This window comes from Physeter macrocephalus, chromosome 15 (assembly GCF_002837175.3).
Source record: "Physeter macrocephalus isolate SW-GA chromosome 15, ASM283717v5, whole genome shotgun sequence".
Lineage (NCBI taxonomy): Eukaryota > Metazoa > Chordata > Mammalia > Artiodactyla > Physeteridae > Physeter > Physeter macrocephalus.
In genome coordinates, this window is record NC_041228.1 from 37,601,032 (window position 1) to 37,619,703 (window position 18,672).

Genomic DNA, 18,672 nt, shown 5'->3' on the forward strand with positions numbered 1-18,672 from the left:
GCCACAACTACTGAAGCCTGCGCACCTAGAGCCCGTGCTCCGCAACAAGAGAAGCCACCGCAATGAGAAGCCTGCGCACCAAAACGAAGAGTAGCCCCTGCTCACTGCAGCTAGAGAAAGCCCGCATGCAGCAACGAAGACCCAACGCAGCCAAAAAAAGAAAGAAAGAAAACATCAAACTTCATGTCCTTTACCACATACCTGACTCCTGACTATCACTCTCTCACTCATCAGAAAGGATTACTACCTCTATGGGTCATTAGTCACCTGAGATCCAGCTGGAGGACTCACTTGTATCCTGGTTCCAGAAAACTCGTCCATCCAAATTCATCCATCCTCTAGCTCTCCCATCCCAATGCCAAGGGGTATCAACTGGATCCTGAAGACATCACTCCATTGCTGCACTTTCTACATGTAGCAGCACCGGGTGGCCAAATTTTATTTATTTATTATTGTTTCTATTGAGCCATTATTCACATACTATAAATTTCACCCTTTTCAGGTGTTCCATTCAGTGGTTTTTAGTGTATTCACAAGACTGTGCAACCACCACCACTGTCCAATTTCAGAACATTTTCATCTCCCCAAAAGGAAACTGTATACCCACTAGTAGTCACCCCCATTCCCTCCTCTCCCCCAGTCTCTGGCAACCACTATCTGCTTTCTCTATGAATTTGTCTATTCTGGACATTTCATATAAATGCAATCATACAATTTGTGGCCTTTTGTGTCTTGTATCTTTCACATCGCATAATGTTTTCAAGGTTCATCCATGCTATAGCATGAATCAGTGCTTCACTCCTTTTTTTTATCGCTGAATAAATAATATTTCATCATATGAATATTTGTCTTTCCCACTATCTGAAAGTAGAGCATTCCTGTGAAGCCTTCTGTAAACTGAAATGACCAAGTGAAGAAGTAATTATCTTAGGACACATCTTGCTAATGGATGCACAAAATAAACCGAGATAAAGCACAGATGCCCACAGACACAGTTGAAAACTATGGTGGCTTGATGCTGAGATGCTGAGTGTAGTTTCCAGGGAATGAGCTTGGCGGTGCCACTCTTGCTGCTCATGGTACTTTCTCCCTCTATAATGGCTCCTGCAAAAACAAATGTTGAATGCTGTTTTTGCTTTTCACCTTTTTTTGTAGAAGGGTAAATCTTCAAATTTCTTCTGGTTAGCGAAACAGGTACAAATCCAGGTGTTCTGTAAAAGCGAAGGGGCGTAAGGTGAACTTTTGAAAAGTGGGGTTTACCTGTGTGTGTGTGTGTGTGTGTGTGTGTGTGTGTATGTGTGTGTGTGTGTATGTGTGTGTGTAAATTAGGACTATGCACACACACACACACAAACCCAAAGGTGACTTTGGGTATCAAACTAAATTAAATTACTTCAGAAAGCCCAAAGAAACAGAGGGTAGAATGCAATTCATTTTGTTAAAGTAACTGCTTTGTCACACATTTTTTACTTATTTTAAAAGATTGTAAATTTGAAATGATTCTGCATAGCTTCCTTATATTAGGAAACATTCCATGTCTCTAATGACTTGCTCTTCTTTCTCTTCTGTAGAAATAATGTAGTAAGGAAAACATGATCTTTGGAGTCAGAATATGTTTGAATTCTGGCCTTGCTGGTCACTGGTATCTGAGTCTCTATTTCCTCATCTTTTAAAATGGCTATAATAGTATTTTACCTCACAATTGAGAGGGTTGAATTTGATAATGCTTGTAAAACATCAAGCATAGTACCTGACTGATAATAAGAATTTAGTAAGTGATAGCAGTTTTTACCTTGTCTTCTAATTCATCTCAAAATACAAATGACTTCCCTCTCTCATTGTTCTTGCTTTTTAAGACACATAAATATTTAATTGGCAATGTTTCAAGAGCTGTAGCAGAGACAGTTTTTGAGCAAGTGGCCATTAGATCCTGTTACTCATTTTATTTATCTGTGCGTGTGTGGTCTTGCTCTTGAGGAGAAGAAGACAGTGAAAGGAGCATTTGAGAGACCTTGGATCTGTGACTTGGCGGGGACCAGATTTCCTGCTTCTCTAACTTTGGTGTTGTGTGGTCCCCAGCTGAAGATTTCAGTTGTTCTTAAGCAGTCTGAACAGACACTGTACTTTGATATTTTGGGGATGATTTTGTTGAAGATGAGATCAGCCTTTTCTTCTAACATGAGACTTCGGCTGTTTTTATTCTGTATTTCATTCTTTTAACTTCTACTTATGTATCTTCTTAATGCTGCATTTGTTTGAGTTGACAAACCGTAAGTCTATTTCTTTCATTCATAAGAAAATCAGCAAATCTTTTTCTATTAATTTGATGATTTTAGTGAATTTTAAGTCTATAATTGAAACATTAAAGCTAAGATATAATTCACTTTTTTAATTTGTTTACTTTGATTTGTCACCATTAAGTAGTATTTTAAATTAGAAAACACTACATGGATACTATATACAAAATAGATTACTAATAAGGACCTACTGTATAGCACGGGGAACTCTACTCAGTACTCTGTTATGGCCTATATGGGAAAAAAAAAATTAAAAAAGAGTAGATATATGTATATATATAACTGATTCACTTTGCTATACACCTGAAACTAACACAACATTGTAAATCAACTATACTCCAATAAGAATTTTAAAAAATAAAAAAAGAAAAGACTACATGTAAAAACTCATAATAGATCATTTTTTCTCTAATAGTTATGATGTTTGAAAGGGGAAAAATAAAGAAATGTCTTGGTTTCTTTTAGGTCTTATGGAAGTGTGTTTAAAGCAATACATAAGGAATCTGGTCAAGTTGTGGCAATTAAACAAGTACCTGTTGAGTCAGATCTTCAGGAAATAATCAAAGAAATTTCCATAATGCAGCAATGTGACAGGTATGTAGAGATTTTATTTCTTTACCTTCATTTTGATAAGTTTTGCTAATAATGTATAATAAAATGTGTTCTTTGGTCGTTTGTTTAGTTTTCTGTTCTGACTTCCCATCGGAAGGAAGACTAATCTTTCAAGGAAGATGAGAATAGCTTTGTAGGGTTGTCTTTAGGACTTTCAGCTCTAAAGCAGAAATGATATTATAAAGCGAATGTGGTGAAAAAAAATACTCAAGCCCTTTTCTCATTTTCAGGGAAAATTTATGGGTGAGAATTAGTTTTTGATATTAAGGAAAAGTCATTTAACCGTCCTTTTGATTTAATTGTTTTTACTAATTAAAAGCAGTCATGTCTTATGTAACTCTAATTTATTCAACAGACATTTACTGAGCATCCCTAGTGGGCCAGGTACTGTGCCAGGATCTAGGAATATCAAGGGAACTAAGACATTGTTTTTCTTCTTGAGGGGCTGGTAATCTAGTTGGGAAGACAGATACTTAAGCAAATAGCTGTAGTACAGCACAGTCATTATACTGACTGGTACATGAGGAGATGTGAGAACAAGGAGGAAGGGCACCTACCTCAGCCAGGAGTCAGGAAGTCTGGAATGCAGAGGAAGAGTAAATTTGGTGAGGAAATAGAGGGATGAGAGACTGTAAAGAGAATTAAAGGTAGAGAAATGAAAACCAACTCACTGTTATGTGCTGTTTTGACAAGGTTTAGAATTACTGCAGTGGAAAGTAAGAGACAGAGTGATATGAAATGAGTTTGGATAGGTAAATGGAGCTGATAATGAAGTATCTTATATACCCTAGTAAGTAGCCTGGCCTTTATAAGTGATGCAGAGTGTATAAATTAGGACTGTGTTAGGCCTGTAGTTACTTAATCAAGAGGGATTTATTATTCTTCCTTTATAAAAGGTCTAGAGATAGGATTAATATAGCAGCAACAAAGTAACAACTGTGATAGGCTTTTTCTTATACTGTGCCATCCTTAGCATGTGGTCTTTGTTCACATGCTTATTATCTCATGGTTGCAAGAGAGCTGCTGCAGCTCCAGCATTTTGTCTACATTCTAGACAGGAGGAAGAAGAGAAGCAGTGGGAAAGGGCTTTCCCAGAAACCCTCAGTTTATATTTTATTCATCAGAATTGAGTCACACAGTGACTTAGAGCTGGCGAACTTAGGGGAGTCTGGACACATTGTCATCCCTAATCAAATCAGGGCCCTATTAGTAAGAGATCTATGGAAAACTTCCTTTTCCAACAGTATATAAGATACATATATTGTAAGCTCTTTGGCTAATGAAGTGACTGAATAGTCCTAGAGGAACTTGGTTGCTTGGGTCTGTTCAGTTTTGCTCTTCTTTATTGTGTGCTGTATATTTAGATTACATTCCATATTTTCCATGAAGGCCATATAACTGGAAATTCAAGTGGTTATAGAAGAAAAAATACATTCCTCAGCTCCCAGGTCAAAATATATAATTGCAGAGTTTTTCCAGACCTCTATTAATTTGATAACTTGATAAGAATGTGGTTCCCATAGTTTGATGTAGATAAGGAAAGATTGAGCATAGTGTAGTGCTGGGCTTTTCAGGTGCTTAATATTTGCATGTTGCTATTATTATTATTATGGTTAAAAATAGTTCAGGTACTAATGTTGTGCTTTAGAGATTTTAATTGAGTGTGTTCTAGGAAGGGCACAGTGTCTCAGATATTACCCATTATACATCTCCTAACCTTTGTGCATGTTGGTACCCATCAGTTCTTGCTCAGGTTTCTGCAGCAGCTTCCTGTGTGTTCACTTTGTCTTTCATTTCTGCCTACTCCAACCCATTTTTTTCCCTGAAGCTAGAGTGTTCTTTCTAAAATGCAAACCTAATGAAGCCATTCTCTGTTTAAAACCCTTAAGTGGCTCCCCATTGCTTAGCTAGATCCTGTCTCCTAAGGATGGCATACAAGGGCCTTCATGATCTGGTCAGTGCTTATGCTTCCAGGCTTCTCTCTTACCTGAGTTTCTCTTTTAAGCACCTGTTTACTTGTGTTCTCTGTCACCTGACTCTTAAATTCTTTGAGTTTGGGATTTTGACTTACTAAGTGCCCTTGGATCCTGCCACATAGTGGCTACTCAAGTATCGACAGGTGTTACTAATTCCTGCCTGGATGACTCAACTGGAATATCCAGAAGCAACTTCACATTTAACATTCTAAAACCAAATTTTTAATTGTTGCAGACAAGCCTTTCAAATTCCTGTTTTGTTAATAGCATCATCATGTACTTAATCTTTCAACAACAAAACTGAGAATTCATCTGTTTCTTTTTCTGATACCTCTGATGACACTAATTCTTGTAGAGTCTCCTTCTGAAATGTCTTCACTATCTTTATCCTTTCTTCGCTCCTTGAGAGAAGGAATCATATTTCTTAGCATACATCACAATGCCTAGCACTGTACTTTTTGTTGAATGAATGTGAATAGATATGGTATGGATAAGGAGTATGTGAAAGAGCATTGTTGGTTGAGGAGACCTTAGGGAAATCTGATCGTTGTTCTTGTTATGTACTTGAAACTACTAAGGGGAAAGAAAAGTAGTGAATTAAAGGGGTAGAAAATGTGAATAAATTCTAGAAATTTTGTACCACTTTGTAGCAGAATGCCTTGTACATAGTAAGTGCTTCTCAAATATTTGTTGAATGAAATGGTAAAACAAATATTGATAGAAAAAATGGATCCTGTCTTCTAGATTTCACTTTTGTATTCATACTAAACTTATGAACTAGTGAAGGATCAAAAAACAAAATTGGTTGGTTAAAAGATCCTGAAAGTGCTAAAAGATAAGGTAAGTGAAAAACTGGGAAATGGCCGGAACAAGCATTACATTTTTAGCTACTACTTACTTGTGTTAATGCAGATGTGTTAACGAGAACTGGCATAAAAATGATTTGGGGGGCTTCCCTGGTGGTGCAGTGGTTGCGCGTCCGCCCGCCGATGCAGGGGAACCGAGTTCGCGCCCCGGTCTGGGAGGATCCCACATGCCGCGGAGCGGCTGGGCCCGTGAGCCATGGCCGTTGAGCCTGCGCGCCCGCATACCACAAAAAAAAAAAAAAAAAAAAAAAAAAAAAGATTTGGAAGAAAACAGTACAAATTGAAAAATTCCCACATAAAACAGTGGAATTTTGGTTAGAGAAAATGAAATTTGTATTTCTGAAATTGATATATTTTCTTAAGTATATGCAGCTGTTTGGGCATTTGGCAAATTGTCTTGCTTTCTACACTCTAAAAAGAGACGAGGAGAGGGTGTTTTAATTTTTTTTGTTCATTTTAGTGAGTATAAGCGTGTTCAGTACTGCATTTTGGCGTAAATATTTGAGGGAACCCATCTGCATTGTTTACTGTTGAATCTTCTGGGTCTAGTCCAGTGCTTGGTACAGAGTAGGCATTCAGTAAGTATTTGTCGAATGTTTAAATCATAGAATGTTGGTGCTAGACTAGACCTCTGTAGGTGTACTTTATTTTTAAAAAAATTTTTAATTTATTTTTTATTTTTTGGCCGCACCCTGCGGCATGTGGGATCTTCCCTGACCAGGGACCGAACCCATGCTCCCTGCAGTGGAAGCATGGACTGTTAACCACTGGACCACCAGGGAAGTCCCAACTGTAGGTGTACTTTAGTTTAGAGTTTTTCAAATGTACTCTGCTCTAAGGAGGTGCTTCTAGGGGTATTTTCCTCCAACAGTGAAGAATTGATCAGAGTGAGAAACTTAGCCCTTGCTTTTATCTTTTTTTCTATGTTGTAGCTCATTCTAAAATTTTATTTGAGAAAAGACTTCTGGTGCTAAAGCATAATTAAGAACTATTTTATGGGTACAGAAAATGAGACCTAGAGATTTTACATGAATTGTCCTAGATCATAGCTAGTTAATGACTAGGATACTGTGAGGACCCACATTTGCTGACTCCAGGGCCAGTGCTGAAGAAAGCAATGTCTATATAATGATTCCAACAGTTCAAAGTAAAGTACTGATTCTCAAGGCAGTGCTAGAGATGGAGGCAAGAGCTGGTCAGCAATACTTTTGAATACTGTGTGCCGGGTCATGTGGATATAAGGGAACCACAACTGACACAGCTTCTACATTCCTAGTACTGACACTCTAGAGAAGGAATTTCTCATATCTAAACCAAGAGAAATGTGTTGTTAATACATGCATCAGGGCACACAATTATTCACCTAATTTATTTTATTTATATATATATATATATAATATAAATTCAATATACATATTATGTAAATAAATTTATTCAACTAATATACTGAGTACCTACTCCTGCCAGTAGCCCTTACGTGCTGCGCATAAGAGATATAACAATGAACGAGCCAGACTTTGGAAGGACTTTCAGTCAGATGGGCAAGACAGATGAATGGACAGGCTGTTTCAGTATAGTGTGATAAGAGCTCTGATGGGGTAAATATGGGGAACTGTATGGGTTGAAAGACGTATGTAACGCCTCACTATTGGGGATTCAGGGAAAGCTTCCTCAGGGAGATCATACCCAAGCTGAGTTCTAAAGGATAACTCAGATTTACTAGGCAAAGAGGAGAGGCGGTCCATGTGGTAGGAAAAGCGCATTTCTAGCCTGTTTGCTCAGAGGCTTCTTCTACCAGAGCAGCTCCTGTCTCATGTGTTCTGTTTGCTGATGTTTCTGGGTGAGATTCCATTTGAACACTGTTTCTGATGAAAAAATAAATAAATAAAATTGAAACTCACCATACTGAAGGATTTGTGATTAACTTTAGCAGTTTTTATCAGTTCATCTCTATGTATTTGTTTTTGGGTGGGCCAAGAAATAAATTGCTGTGATTTAGATTTATATTGGAAACAATTCAGTTTTCATAGGAGAATATTCACGTTGCCTTTGTGAAAACACTGTATTACCCCTATTAAGTTTAGAACACTAGTAGAAGTAGATGGTAGAAGGATGTTAATGAAACGTATGTAATGAAAAATAGCCATTTCTTTAGTATTTTAATTATCACATGCTTATAATGGCAACATTAAAAAATACACCTTAGAAAATATTTGCAAAAGACTTATCTGATAAAGGAGTGTTATCCAAAATGTACAAAGAATTTAAAAAACTCAACAAGAATACAAATAACCCAATTAAAAAATGGGACAAAAACCTTAACAGACACCTCACGAGAGAAGATATACAGATGGCAAATAAGCATATGAAAAGATGCTTCACACCATATGTCATCAGAGAAATGCAAATTAAAACAATGAGATACCACTACACACCTATTAGAATGCCCCAAATCTCGAACACTGACAACACCAAATGCTGGTGAGGATGTGGAGCAACAGGAACTTCCATTCATTGCTGGTGGGAATGCATAATAATATTGCCAGTGTAGAAGTCAGTTTTTGACAGTTTTTTTCCAAAACTAAACATACTTTTAACCATATGATCCAGCAGTCTGGCTCCTTGATATTTACCCAAAGGAGTTAAAAACTTATGTCCACACAAATACCTGCACATGGATGTTTATATCAGCTTTATTCATAATTACCGAAACCTTAGAACCAGCCAAGATGTCCTTCAGTAGGTGGATGCATAAACTGTGGTACATCTAGACAATGGAATATTATTCAGCACTGAAAAGAAATGAGCTATCAAGCTATGAAAATACATAGAGGAAACTTAAACGGATATTACTAGTGAAAGAGAAAGATCTGGAAAGGCTACATATATTGTATGATTTCAATCATATGACATCCTGGAAAAGGCAAAACGATAGAGACAATAAAAAGATCAGTGGTTGCCTGGGGTTAGGAGGGTGGGGGGGATGAATTGGTAGAGCAGTGGAATTACTGTAATGGTGTATACAGTTGAAACCCAAAGAATGTACAACACCAAGAGTGGATCCTAATGTAAAGTATGGATTGGGTGACAGTGTTGTGTCAGTGTAGATCCATCACTTGTAACAAACATCCTAGTCTGGTGGGGATGTGGATAACGGGCAGGCTGTGCACGTGTGGGTGCAGGGGGCATATGAGAAAGCTCTGTACCTTTCACTCAGTTTTGCTGTGAACCTAAACCTGCCATAAAAAATCAAAGTCTGTTAAAAGATACCTTTAGCAATACACGATTTTCTTCAATTAAGATGAAATTCAAGTTAACGTAAAAATGTTAATTAACTTTTAAACAGGAAAAATTAACATTTGAATCTCTATAAGAAGCTTAAACAATGATTCAGTCCAAATAACTTGTACCACAGTAGTGTCTATATAAGGTGCAAATACATAAGGAAGTTTGTAGTGCTTTTTCTATTTTTTCCCTCTGGTTTCTCTGTTTTTTCCTCACTTCTCTTTTTATACTACTGTTTTGAGTTGTGATACTAGAGGAAGACCGTTAGAATAAGGGTTTAGGGGGGATATGAAATGGAGACAGAGGAATGGCAAGGGTATGATACATTAGGCATGAGATGAGAGGAAGCCAAAAAAGAAAAAAAGAAAAAAGAGAGGAGCATGCTATGTAGTTTTATTGGGCTGAAGGTGTTAAATAGGGGAAAGGGAATGAATGGGACAGGAGAATGAAAGGTAGGGGGAAGGGAGTAGACTGTGCCTCATGAGTTTAGCCCCAGTTATAGAGGCATCATGTTTCACCTTTGCTTCCTGGTGTATGCTGTAATTTGACTTGCGTCTTCCATGTCCCTCCACCCACTGGAATTTTCAGAGTCATATTTAACTATTTAACTGTGCCAAGAATACATAGAATTGCTGGATTCTCGTATGTCCTGTAAGTCCATATGGTGGCTTAGTCAAGATTCCTAGGCCTTATGGCTGAACTAAAACTTTGTGTTGCTTAAAATTATAAGTAACACTGAGCTAGTGTTTTGAAGCAAGCTCTCCCTGTTTCCTCTCCAACCTTTAATAATCAATGTGTGGTTAAAAAAATAGATATTAGTGTATCTAATTGTACGGTTAGCTAACTTGCCCGCTAGTATGAACACTATCACCTTTGGCCCCTGACAATCCTGCACTGGGTAATCCTCTTTAAAGGCTATTTGATTGTATTGTTTTCTTGCATAAACTCCTTCATGGGTTCCCCATTGTCTGGACTGCCTTTTCTTCTTTGTCGCTAAAGTCTACGAATTTTTCTCCCTAGCATCTGCCACTGGGCTATGTATGTTGTTCAGTGAATGTTTGTTGATTACTTTTATATGATACAGGAATGAATTATGAATGAACAACGTCTGTGTCAGTGGAAACAGACTGTCTTAGAAGTCCCAGGTCTTGAACTCTCTGCTTATTTGTTTCTGTGTTTGTAATTTTTCAAAGTGTTGGCTTTAAATTGTAATCTTTAATTTGCCAGTCTTAAATTTATATTCAGTGTGCAGTTGAAGGGAGACACAGTGGATAAAACACAGTAGAAAACTTGCTTACTGTCTTCTAAGTTGTCAGTCTGTATCATAATCAAATTGTGTTGAGTGTACCTTGAAAATATCTCTTGAATTTGTTTTCTACTCCAAGCCACGATCTGCTTTTTAAAATGTAGGTTTTATTATTATTCAGGTATGATGAGACCAGCATATCAGGAGATAGATTGTTATACTTCCAGATCTGAGAAGGGTGCGGGTGAGAGAGGGGGACCCACACAGGGAAGCACCAGGGTCAGTTAGGAGGCAGAGGGAGAGGGGGAAATGTGGGCAAGAGCCTTCATTGTGGTTTCTGTGGGAAGGAATGGGTGAAATTGAGTAAACAGGTTTAGGATTGGCTAGATTGAATAATTTCTTTGTGATCTGGGGCTGTCCCTGGTTGTCTGGTAAACGGCCCTGGGGTAATTAGGGCTGGGAAATGGTGGCCCTGGAGGTGGTTGAGAGTATGAAACTCCCGATTGGCTTGTTTGCATGTGAAAGGTACGCTCACAGATGCTATCTCTAGGAATTAGCTAACCCTGAGAGAGGAACAGTGGAAACTTTGTCAGTAGGTCCCAGATGTCAACAACCTCTTGCATGCACAGACCAACAGAACCTTCTAACTGGTCTACCCGTGTCCATATTTGCTTTCCTACATTCCAGCTTTGAAGCAGTAGCCAGAAGAATCTTAAAAGTATAAATTAGATCTTGTCATTCCTCTGCTTAAAATTCTTCTCTTGAATATCTATTGAAGCCCAATCTCCTTACCTTGTTTTTGAGGCCCTTTGTTATCAGCTCCTGCCTCCATCTGCAACTACATTGCATTCTACCTCATTTGTCACTCACTTTATTTTAGGCATACTGATCCCTTAAAAATGATTTGCTCTTTTTCTCTCCTCAGGGCCTTTGTACAGACAGTTCTTGGTACCTGAATGCTCTTTATAACTAGTTAACTTCTAGCCGACCTTTGACTCTAGCTTAAATGTTATTCCTTTGGGGAGGCCTGAATTAGGTCCCTTCTGTTAATTTTTCTGTGACTGTTAATTTGTTTACTTATTCATTCCTTTTGTTTGTGCATACAAGGAGGGAGGTACTGAGGATAAAATGGAGAGCAAGGCAGATTGGCACCTATCCTCATGCAGCTTCTTTTCTTCTAGGGGAGGCAGATAAAAGTCAGTGATAAAGCAATTATAAGATGTTATAAGTGCTTTAAAGTATTGATGCAGAAGATATCAGAGGATGACCAGTAGTAGGCCATTATTACGTATAAACTTTGGGGTTTAAGCATTTCTTTCTTTTCCAAATGTAATTTGTAATCCACAGCCACCAATGGAGGGGGGATATTTTGTTGTTAAAGCTCACCCATATCTACTTTCAAAGTTTTTTCATATACACCAGTGCTTCCCAAGTTAGGGGCTACCATGGAATATGTTTGCTATTCCATTTTTCCATATGAACTAGGAACAATTTTATTTGCAGAAATGATGAATGCAAAATAAAGTCTCAGCCAGTTTATCTCATAGCACTCCTCCTTCTTTTCTTACCACAGTTAGTAATTATATTTATTTGTGGATTTACTTCTTTAATACCTGTGTATCTCTTGCTGGTATGTGCTAGAGGAGAGTCAGAATTGTGTCTGTCTGGTTTGTCTGGTCTAATGCTTGGCTTGAGTAGAGGGTCAGTGAATGAATGTTGAGTGATTGATAGAAACTGTATTCGGGTGTGTGTCCTTAACATGGCTGTTTAGGTCTATCTGCTTAAATATTTTTCTAGGTTAAAATTATTGAGGCCATTTTTAATGATATAGAATTGTTGGACTTTGATCCGTTTACTTGATTGTGCATTAGAATGGGCCACAAAATATTTTTTGAAGAGAATTTTACCTTTCCCCAAAGGTGTTGCCTTGACTCACCCCCTAAAGAGAGCTAGAGCTGTCCTTTTATGTAGCTGCCCAGATTAGAATCTCTAATTTTCATAGGAGCTGTCAGTCCTACCCTTAGAATTGCTGATTACTTAGTGTAGATTGCAAGATAAAATACATGTTTTCTGTGTGCTTTTCAGTGAACATAACCTTCAACTCATTGCTAATTTAACACCTTTGAAAATTTTGAATAAGAAAATTAATATTTAAAGAAGTTTCCTGAAGGATATGTCATCTGTCTTCTGGAGCGAATCTTAGCTGTGGGTGTATATCAAAGTCACCTATAAAGGTTTTAAAACATCTGCTGAGTTAGAAACTCCAAGGTGTGGGGTCTGGGCCACAGGTGATTCTGATGCACAGCCAGGTGTAAGAGCAGTACCTCCTATAAAGGTTTCTACACAGGCACTCATAACCCAAAGAAGTGTATGTAAAGAAAGCTTTTTTATGTTTCCCGTAAGTTGAAGTTTTGGCTCTATAGACTAGATTCATTTGTAAACAAACACTGTTAAATGGTTTAGTGAATATTTATGAACTCGTAATAATACTTTCCATTCCCAACACCTAGCCAAGTTGAGTGTTGTCTGCAAATTTAAGGTGTGAGATGGGGAGTAACGAGAGATGTGGGTGGAGAGGTAGACTTTGAAAGGTCATGTATGTGATATGAAGCAGTTCTGTCTTTTTTTCCTTTGGTAATGGAGAGCCATTGGAGCTTTTTTCTTTTTTTTAATCAGGAGAGCAATATGATTAGCCTACTTTACTTTTGTTTTAAAGGAAAGTTACTTGTCAGCTATATGGAGCATAGATTAGAATGGGGGAGAAAACTATGACAAGGAGACCAAAGCAAGTCTGTGCAAGAGGAGCAGTAGCGATAAAACAGGATTGAATTCTAGCCCTGTAGCTACCTGTTTTAGTTTAAGCCCTTAAGCTCTAACCAGTCTGCTCTACCCTTGGCTTCAAGACTTAGTTAAGATTGCAAAGGCACTGAGAAGTCTTTCCCCAACCGTCTTCTCTTAATCTCTTCTTTTGGTAGTCTCTTTATGTGGTCTTTTATAGTACTTTCCGTTTTTCATTGTTCTTTTTTGCTTGTTTGATTCCTATGTCTTATTTATCTTACACTGATGGCACTTTTCATGATAAACATGCCATTCTTGGTTTTTCCCTTGCCTTTGCTCATGGTCTTTCTCTTTTCCAAATCTTCTTATCTCTCTCTACACCGATACCTTGAAGTTTTAACCTTTTTTCCATAATTCAAATTCCACCGATTCTGCGAAGTTCTCTTGGTTGACTCTGCCATGGTCACTTCTACCTATGAGCTCTTGTATTTAAGCTGTGTACTACTTTATGCTTCCTTGTATTTTTCATCTTTTTATGTATTCTGTGAATGTGGATATTCTGTCTTTTTGAGTTGAGCAAGATATTTTACACATCACTCTATATAGCATACCCTTAATAAATATCAATTGTAACGGTCATTTGCCCCATTCTAAGTTTTCCTAAAAACAACTCGGCTATCAACATAGTTTATTCTGCTCTGAAACACATGAAACCTCAGCTCAGAAATATTTTAAATTGTCAATAATTATAATTATCTGAATTTAAAGCAAAAAAATTATAATTATTTTTCTCCAGGATTTTAAAGGCCAAAATACAAGAGAATTAAAAAAAAATTTTTTTGGCCTCATTGAAATATAAAGATATTGAAATGTGAAGTTGAGTGTTAATATTTGACTGAATGCAAAATCCTTTAGAAGATTTTTATGTATATATTTTTTATAAGTTTATTTATTTATTTTTGGCTGCGTTGGGTCTTCGTTGCTGCGCGCGGGCTTTTCTCCAATTGTAGCGAACAGGGGCTGCTCTTTGTTGCAGTGCGCGGGCTTCTCATTGCGGTGGCTTCTCTTGTTGCAGAGCACAGGCTCTAGGCGTGTGGGCTTCAGTAGTTGTGGTACGTGGGCTCAGTTGTTGTGGCTCGCAGGCTGTAGGGCGCAGGCTCAGTAGTTGTGGCGCACGGGCTTAGTTGCCCCGTGGCATGTGGGATCTTCCCGGACCAGGGCTCGAACCCATGTCCCCTGCATTGGCAGGGGGATTCTTAACCACTGTGCCTCCAGGGAAGTCCCTAGAAGATTTATATTTAAAATGCTTTAGTTAAAGGAAAATATTTTCATTTGTTCCTTATGTTAAAGAGTATGTCCTTTGCCAAAACAGAGCTTTATTTTCTTGGGAATCACTCAGAACATTTGGACCTCCTCTGGTTTGTAATCCCGTTAAAATTTCATCCGTGAATTAAAGCCTAATTATACACAGTTGGTGAACCCTACATAGATACAACTCCATGTACAATAGTAGTTTACTCATTAAGTTTACTTATTGGAACATTATGAAATGTTGAAAATATTTAGAATTGGGATTAAGAAATAATTTTCTTTGGGAATTAACTGAGTTTAATTGTCTATATATTTTTCTTTAGCCCATATGTTGTAAAGTACTATGGCAGTTACTTTAAGAACACAGACCTCTGGATTGTTATGGAGTACTGTGGAGCTGGCTCTGTCTCGGACATAATTAGATTACGAAACAAGACAGTAAGTATTTTTAAATTGTTTTGCTAATCTCATTTGTAAAGATTCATAGTTTAGAATCTGACTAGGTAGTGTTTTGTTACAAGAAAAATATTAGTGTGAGAAAAGAAAAGGTTTTGCAGTGTAAAGGGATCTAGTATGAGGTGTGAGAATCAGTCAAAGTCACAAATTTGCCATTTGTCATATGGCAAATACAGGAGTCATATAATGGTTTAATTTATTTATTAGGATAATTTTTGGTTCGTCACCGAGAAAGTATCATGGCACTCCTCTTCTTCATTTGGAATCAGTGTGCATATTCTTTATTAACATGAGTTCAGTAAGTTATAGCTAGAATTTTATTTAAAGTTCATAACATTCATGGTATTTCTTTAGCTTGTTTTTTGTATTTATAACCTATGATTGGTAAACAGTTGACGTTTTATGTTTCTGAATCTTCAAAATAACTGAAAAACAGTTTCTGTCTTATTTTCCCAAATATTGTCAGGGTGTTTGAAAGTAATAGAGCTAGATTATAATTTTTTTTTTTCCCGGTAAATTCAGCTTTGTGAAATTGGTTTTTTAATAATAACATTTTATGGCTATATTTTTAATCCTCAGTAAAAGAGCTGTTTACAAAATTGTTTAGGCTAGCAATGCACCTAGTTTCCTTGCATAATTTATAAGGACAAAGTGACCTTTTTAAAATCTGTGAATGACTAAGAATAATAAATCAGTGAAATAATTTGTAATTCTATGAGACAGTATCCCAATTACTATATGTCTTTATTACATGTAGTCAGACACGTTTCAGTAAAATACATTCAGAAAAATACTTAACTACTTGAGTCAATTCGTGGTTAACCAGAATCATTTTAAAGTTTGATTGGGGAAGTACGTTGTAAGTTTATCCTACTAATTTTTTTTTTTTCCTGTTAGAGAAAATAAAGTAAATAGGATTTCTTTTAAAGGAAGTGAGATAGAAGTTAAAATAATCCCTGTTTTGACAAAATGGATTAAGTGATTTGTGACATTCCAATTATATATTTTAGAATTTGTATGGTGCTTAACTAACATTTATGTAAATCAGATGACTCCTGAGTGGCAGAACAATGCTTTAATTGAAGATAATTATACTCCAGTTAGAGAAGTGTTTTAAAACCGTTCCAGGGCTAAACTCAGTGTATTTGGTATTTAAAATTACCAAGTAGGAATATGAAGTAACACTGAATGAAATGGAAAATCTGTTTTCTTTATTTAAATGCTAATGTTACCATTTTGAGTACAGAGGAAGAATATGATCTAAGTACTTTATTTCTTGTTGCTAATAAATACACCATGAATGTATACTGCAGTTCTAAAAGCTAGATACGGGTGGGATCATTATTCTCAGGAATCTTCACCAGTTATCAAAGGAAAGATCTTATCCCATTTGCATTCTTTTTTAGAAGACAGAATCCACCTAACATGTTTGCGGATCATACATTTGGAATAGTCTAATTGTTATTCTCACAGACGGTTTCCCCTGGGGTTGGGAAGGGTCTTACTCCCAGATAAAAGAACCCAGAGCTGCACGAGATGGCTCAGGAGCTGTGGGTATATTAACTCTGGGTGTTGCCTTGATAACAGCTCCTGTTAAATCTCAAGAATATTCTATGCTACTTATGCTACTTTTCCTTCATTTATGTATTATTTAAACAGAGTACCATTATTATGAAGGTTGGCAGTATACGGGGATATGTATCATCCTCTTTTTTTTTTTTTTAAACACCTGGAGATTGTAAATATTTGATCATTTTATAGGAATGTTCAATGGAGTGATGATCTTGATTGTTTGAATTTCAGAGGCGTGGCTGTTACTGATTGGCTAGCTTTCAAAACTGTGACCAGTGAAACAGTTGTCCTTGATCTGTCAACACTCACTCCAGTAGTTAATTGTTTTCATGGTCACAAACAATCAATCTTCTTCTAAGAGTGTGGGAACTTTTTTTTTTTTGGCTTTATATGCTCTTTTGTTTTTTGTTGCATGCTTTGTTGTTTCTTTTAATTCTATATACATTTTAAACAGCACAAGGCATTCTTCTTATTATTTTATATTGTCAGTGTATTTATACTTTTTATTGCTCTTTACTCTTTTCTGCATTTCTCAGTTGCCTGAACAGTGTTCTTTCGTGTTTCCTTATATATGGGTATGATAGGGTTAAGATCTCTCTTTTTTTTTGTATGAAAATGTTATCTCACTTCATTTTTGAACGATACATTTGCTGGATAAAGAATTCTAAGTTGGCAATTTCTTTTAGATTTTTGATTTGTTTTAAGAGGAATGACTCTTGGAAAACCACCTAAGTAATACACTTTTTGTAGAATTATTCTTGTCTTTGAAAGAAATCTCATGGATGAACTCTTCTGGATTTTCAGTTCGATTGCTGTCTGTTTTTTGATCAGGTGTTTCTTTGAAAATTAAAGGCACGGGGAAGAAAATCTGACTAAGATTTGTATTTTGGTGTTCTGGTATATGCTTTTGCCTCAACTGCTCCCCCACCTTTGAGTGTTTCCCCTACCCCCCAGTCTTTGCCTAGTGAATTTGTATCCATGAAGGACCAGATCAAATATCACCTCCTCTTTGAAACTTTCCCTGTTTTCCCAGGTAGTTTCTTATCTATTTGGTAATTGGTTGATTAATGAATTAGGTAAGTCTTTATTGCATATTCACTCTTACATAAAGAGCACAATAAATTCTAGCTGCCATGATTATTATAATTTTTACTGTTATTATTATCTTACATATTTTGACTGCTAGGTAGACTGAGCATCTTGTCATATGTGTACTGGCTCTTTTATTTCCTTTTTGTGCTTATCCTTTGCCTTTTGTTGTTGTTGGTGGTGGTGGTCTTTTTCTTACCAGTTTGCAGGTTTGCTTGACAGTTTGCTAATAGTTTTTTATGAGTACTTCACATTTCATTTTAAAAGTCAAGAAGCCAGTTATCTGATTGTCAGCATAGATATTAAAGAAGGAATTTCAGAATATCTCTTTCAGCGGTTTTATGCCCTGACCTATACTTTTTCTTTGGGAAATGCCTAGGAAAAGATGAAGGCATAGAATTAAGTTCGGGGCTTAACTTGGACTCCCAGTGATTGGAACTGAGCCTGAGTAGCAAAGGGTTGGGATTGGATTGTTGGCAGTTGAGCTGATAATGAATGGTAGTTTTGGTTAATGGTAGTAGTACTAGGGGTAGGATCAAGGTGAAACCCTCCTATATTCTGGTGGGTGATAAAAGTTTCTCTGAGTCTTCTGGTTGCATTTAGAGTAAGAATCACTATTTGGTTAGTATTCATTGAATCTTTCACTTTATAAGTATTGAAGGATCTATTAGTAAGTATATGTGAGTTAAATTCCTGATTTCTGTGATCAAACCCACAAACACAGCTCATGTCCTGGTATCATGTATGTTTAGTGACTGACTTTTTTTTTTTTTTTACAGTATTTAAAACCATCTTTTGAGCTTGGTGAAACCTATGTGTAGATAACCTTACTGTGGTATCCTGTACTTGGGAATCACATTTAATGATTAGTTAGCTTTTAGTCTTTAGGAGAAGAGTAATTGCAATTGCTTTCCCCTACTATAAGCCACTCAAGGGTAGAAATTTTTGTATATTCATCTTGGAAATTTTACAAGTGCCTGGAATAGCTACTGGCATCTAGCAACCTTTGATAAATGTTTGTTGAACTGAAACAGGATCAATTCCTTGGCTGCTTATTCTGTGAATATAAACAATCTTACTCATCTATTCTGTGTTATATTTTTGTAGATAAATTGTAATTTGCATGGCTACTACTATTTAGTATTAATGTTGTGGGTTATTGAACAGATATGATCATATACCAT

At 36.7% G+C, this 18,672-nt stretch overlaps 1 protein-coding gene across 5 annotated transcripts in view; it reads left to right on the top strand.

Moving 5' to 3' along the window:
- Positions 1-18,672, top strand: part of STK3 (serine/threonine kinase 3) — a 340,768-nt gene that overhangs the window by 67,505 nt on the left and 254,591 nt on the right. For all 5 annotated transcript variants that reach the window (XM_024115876.3, XM_028500780.2, XM_028500781.2 and 2 more), the window contains exons 3-4: positions 2,763-2,891; positions 14,695-14,809. In XM_024115876.3, coding sequence (XP_023971644.1) covers positions 2,763-2,891; positions 14,695-14,809 — 244 coding nt within the window. The remainder of the gene's footprint in view (positions 1-2,762; positions 2,892-14,694; positions 14,810-18,672) is intronic.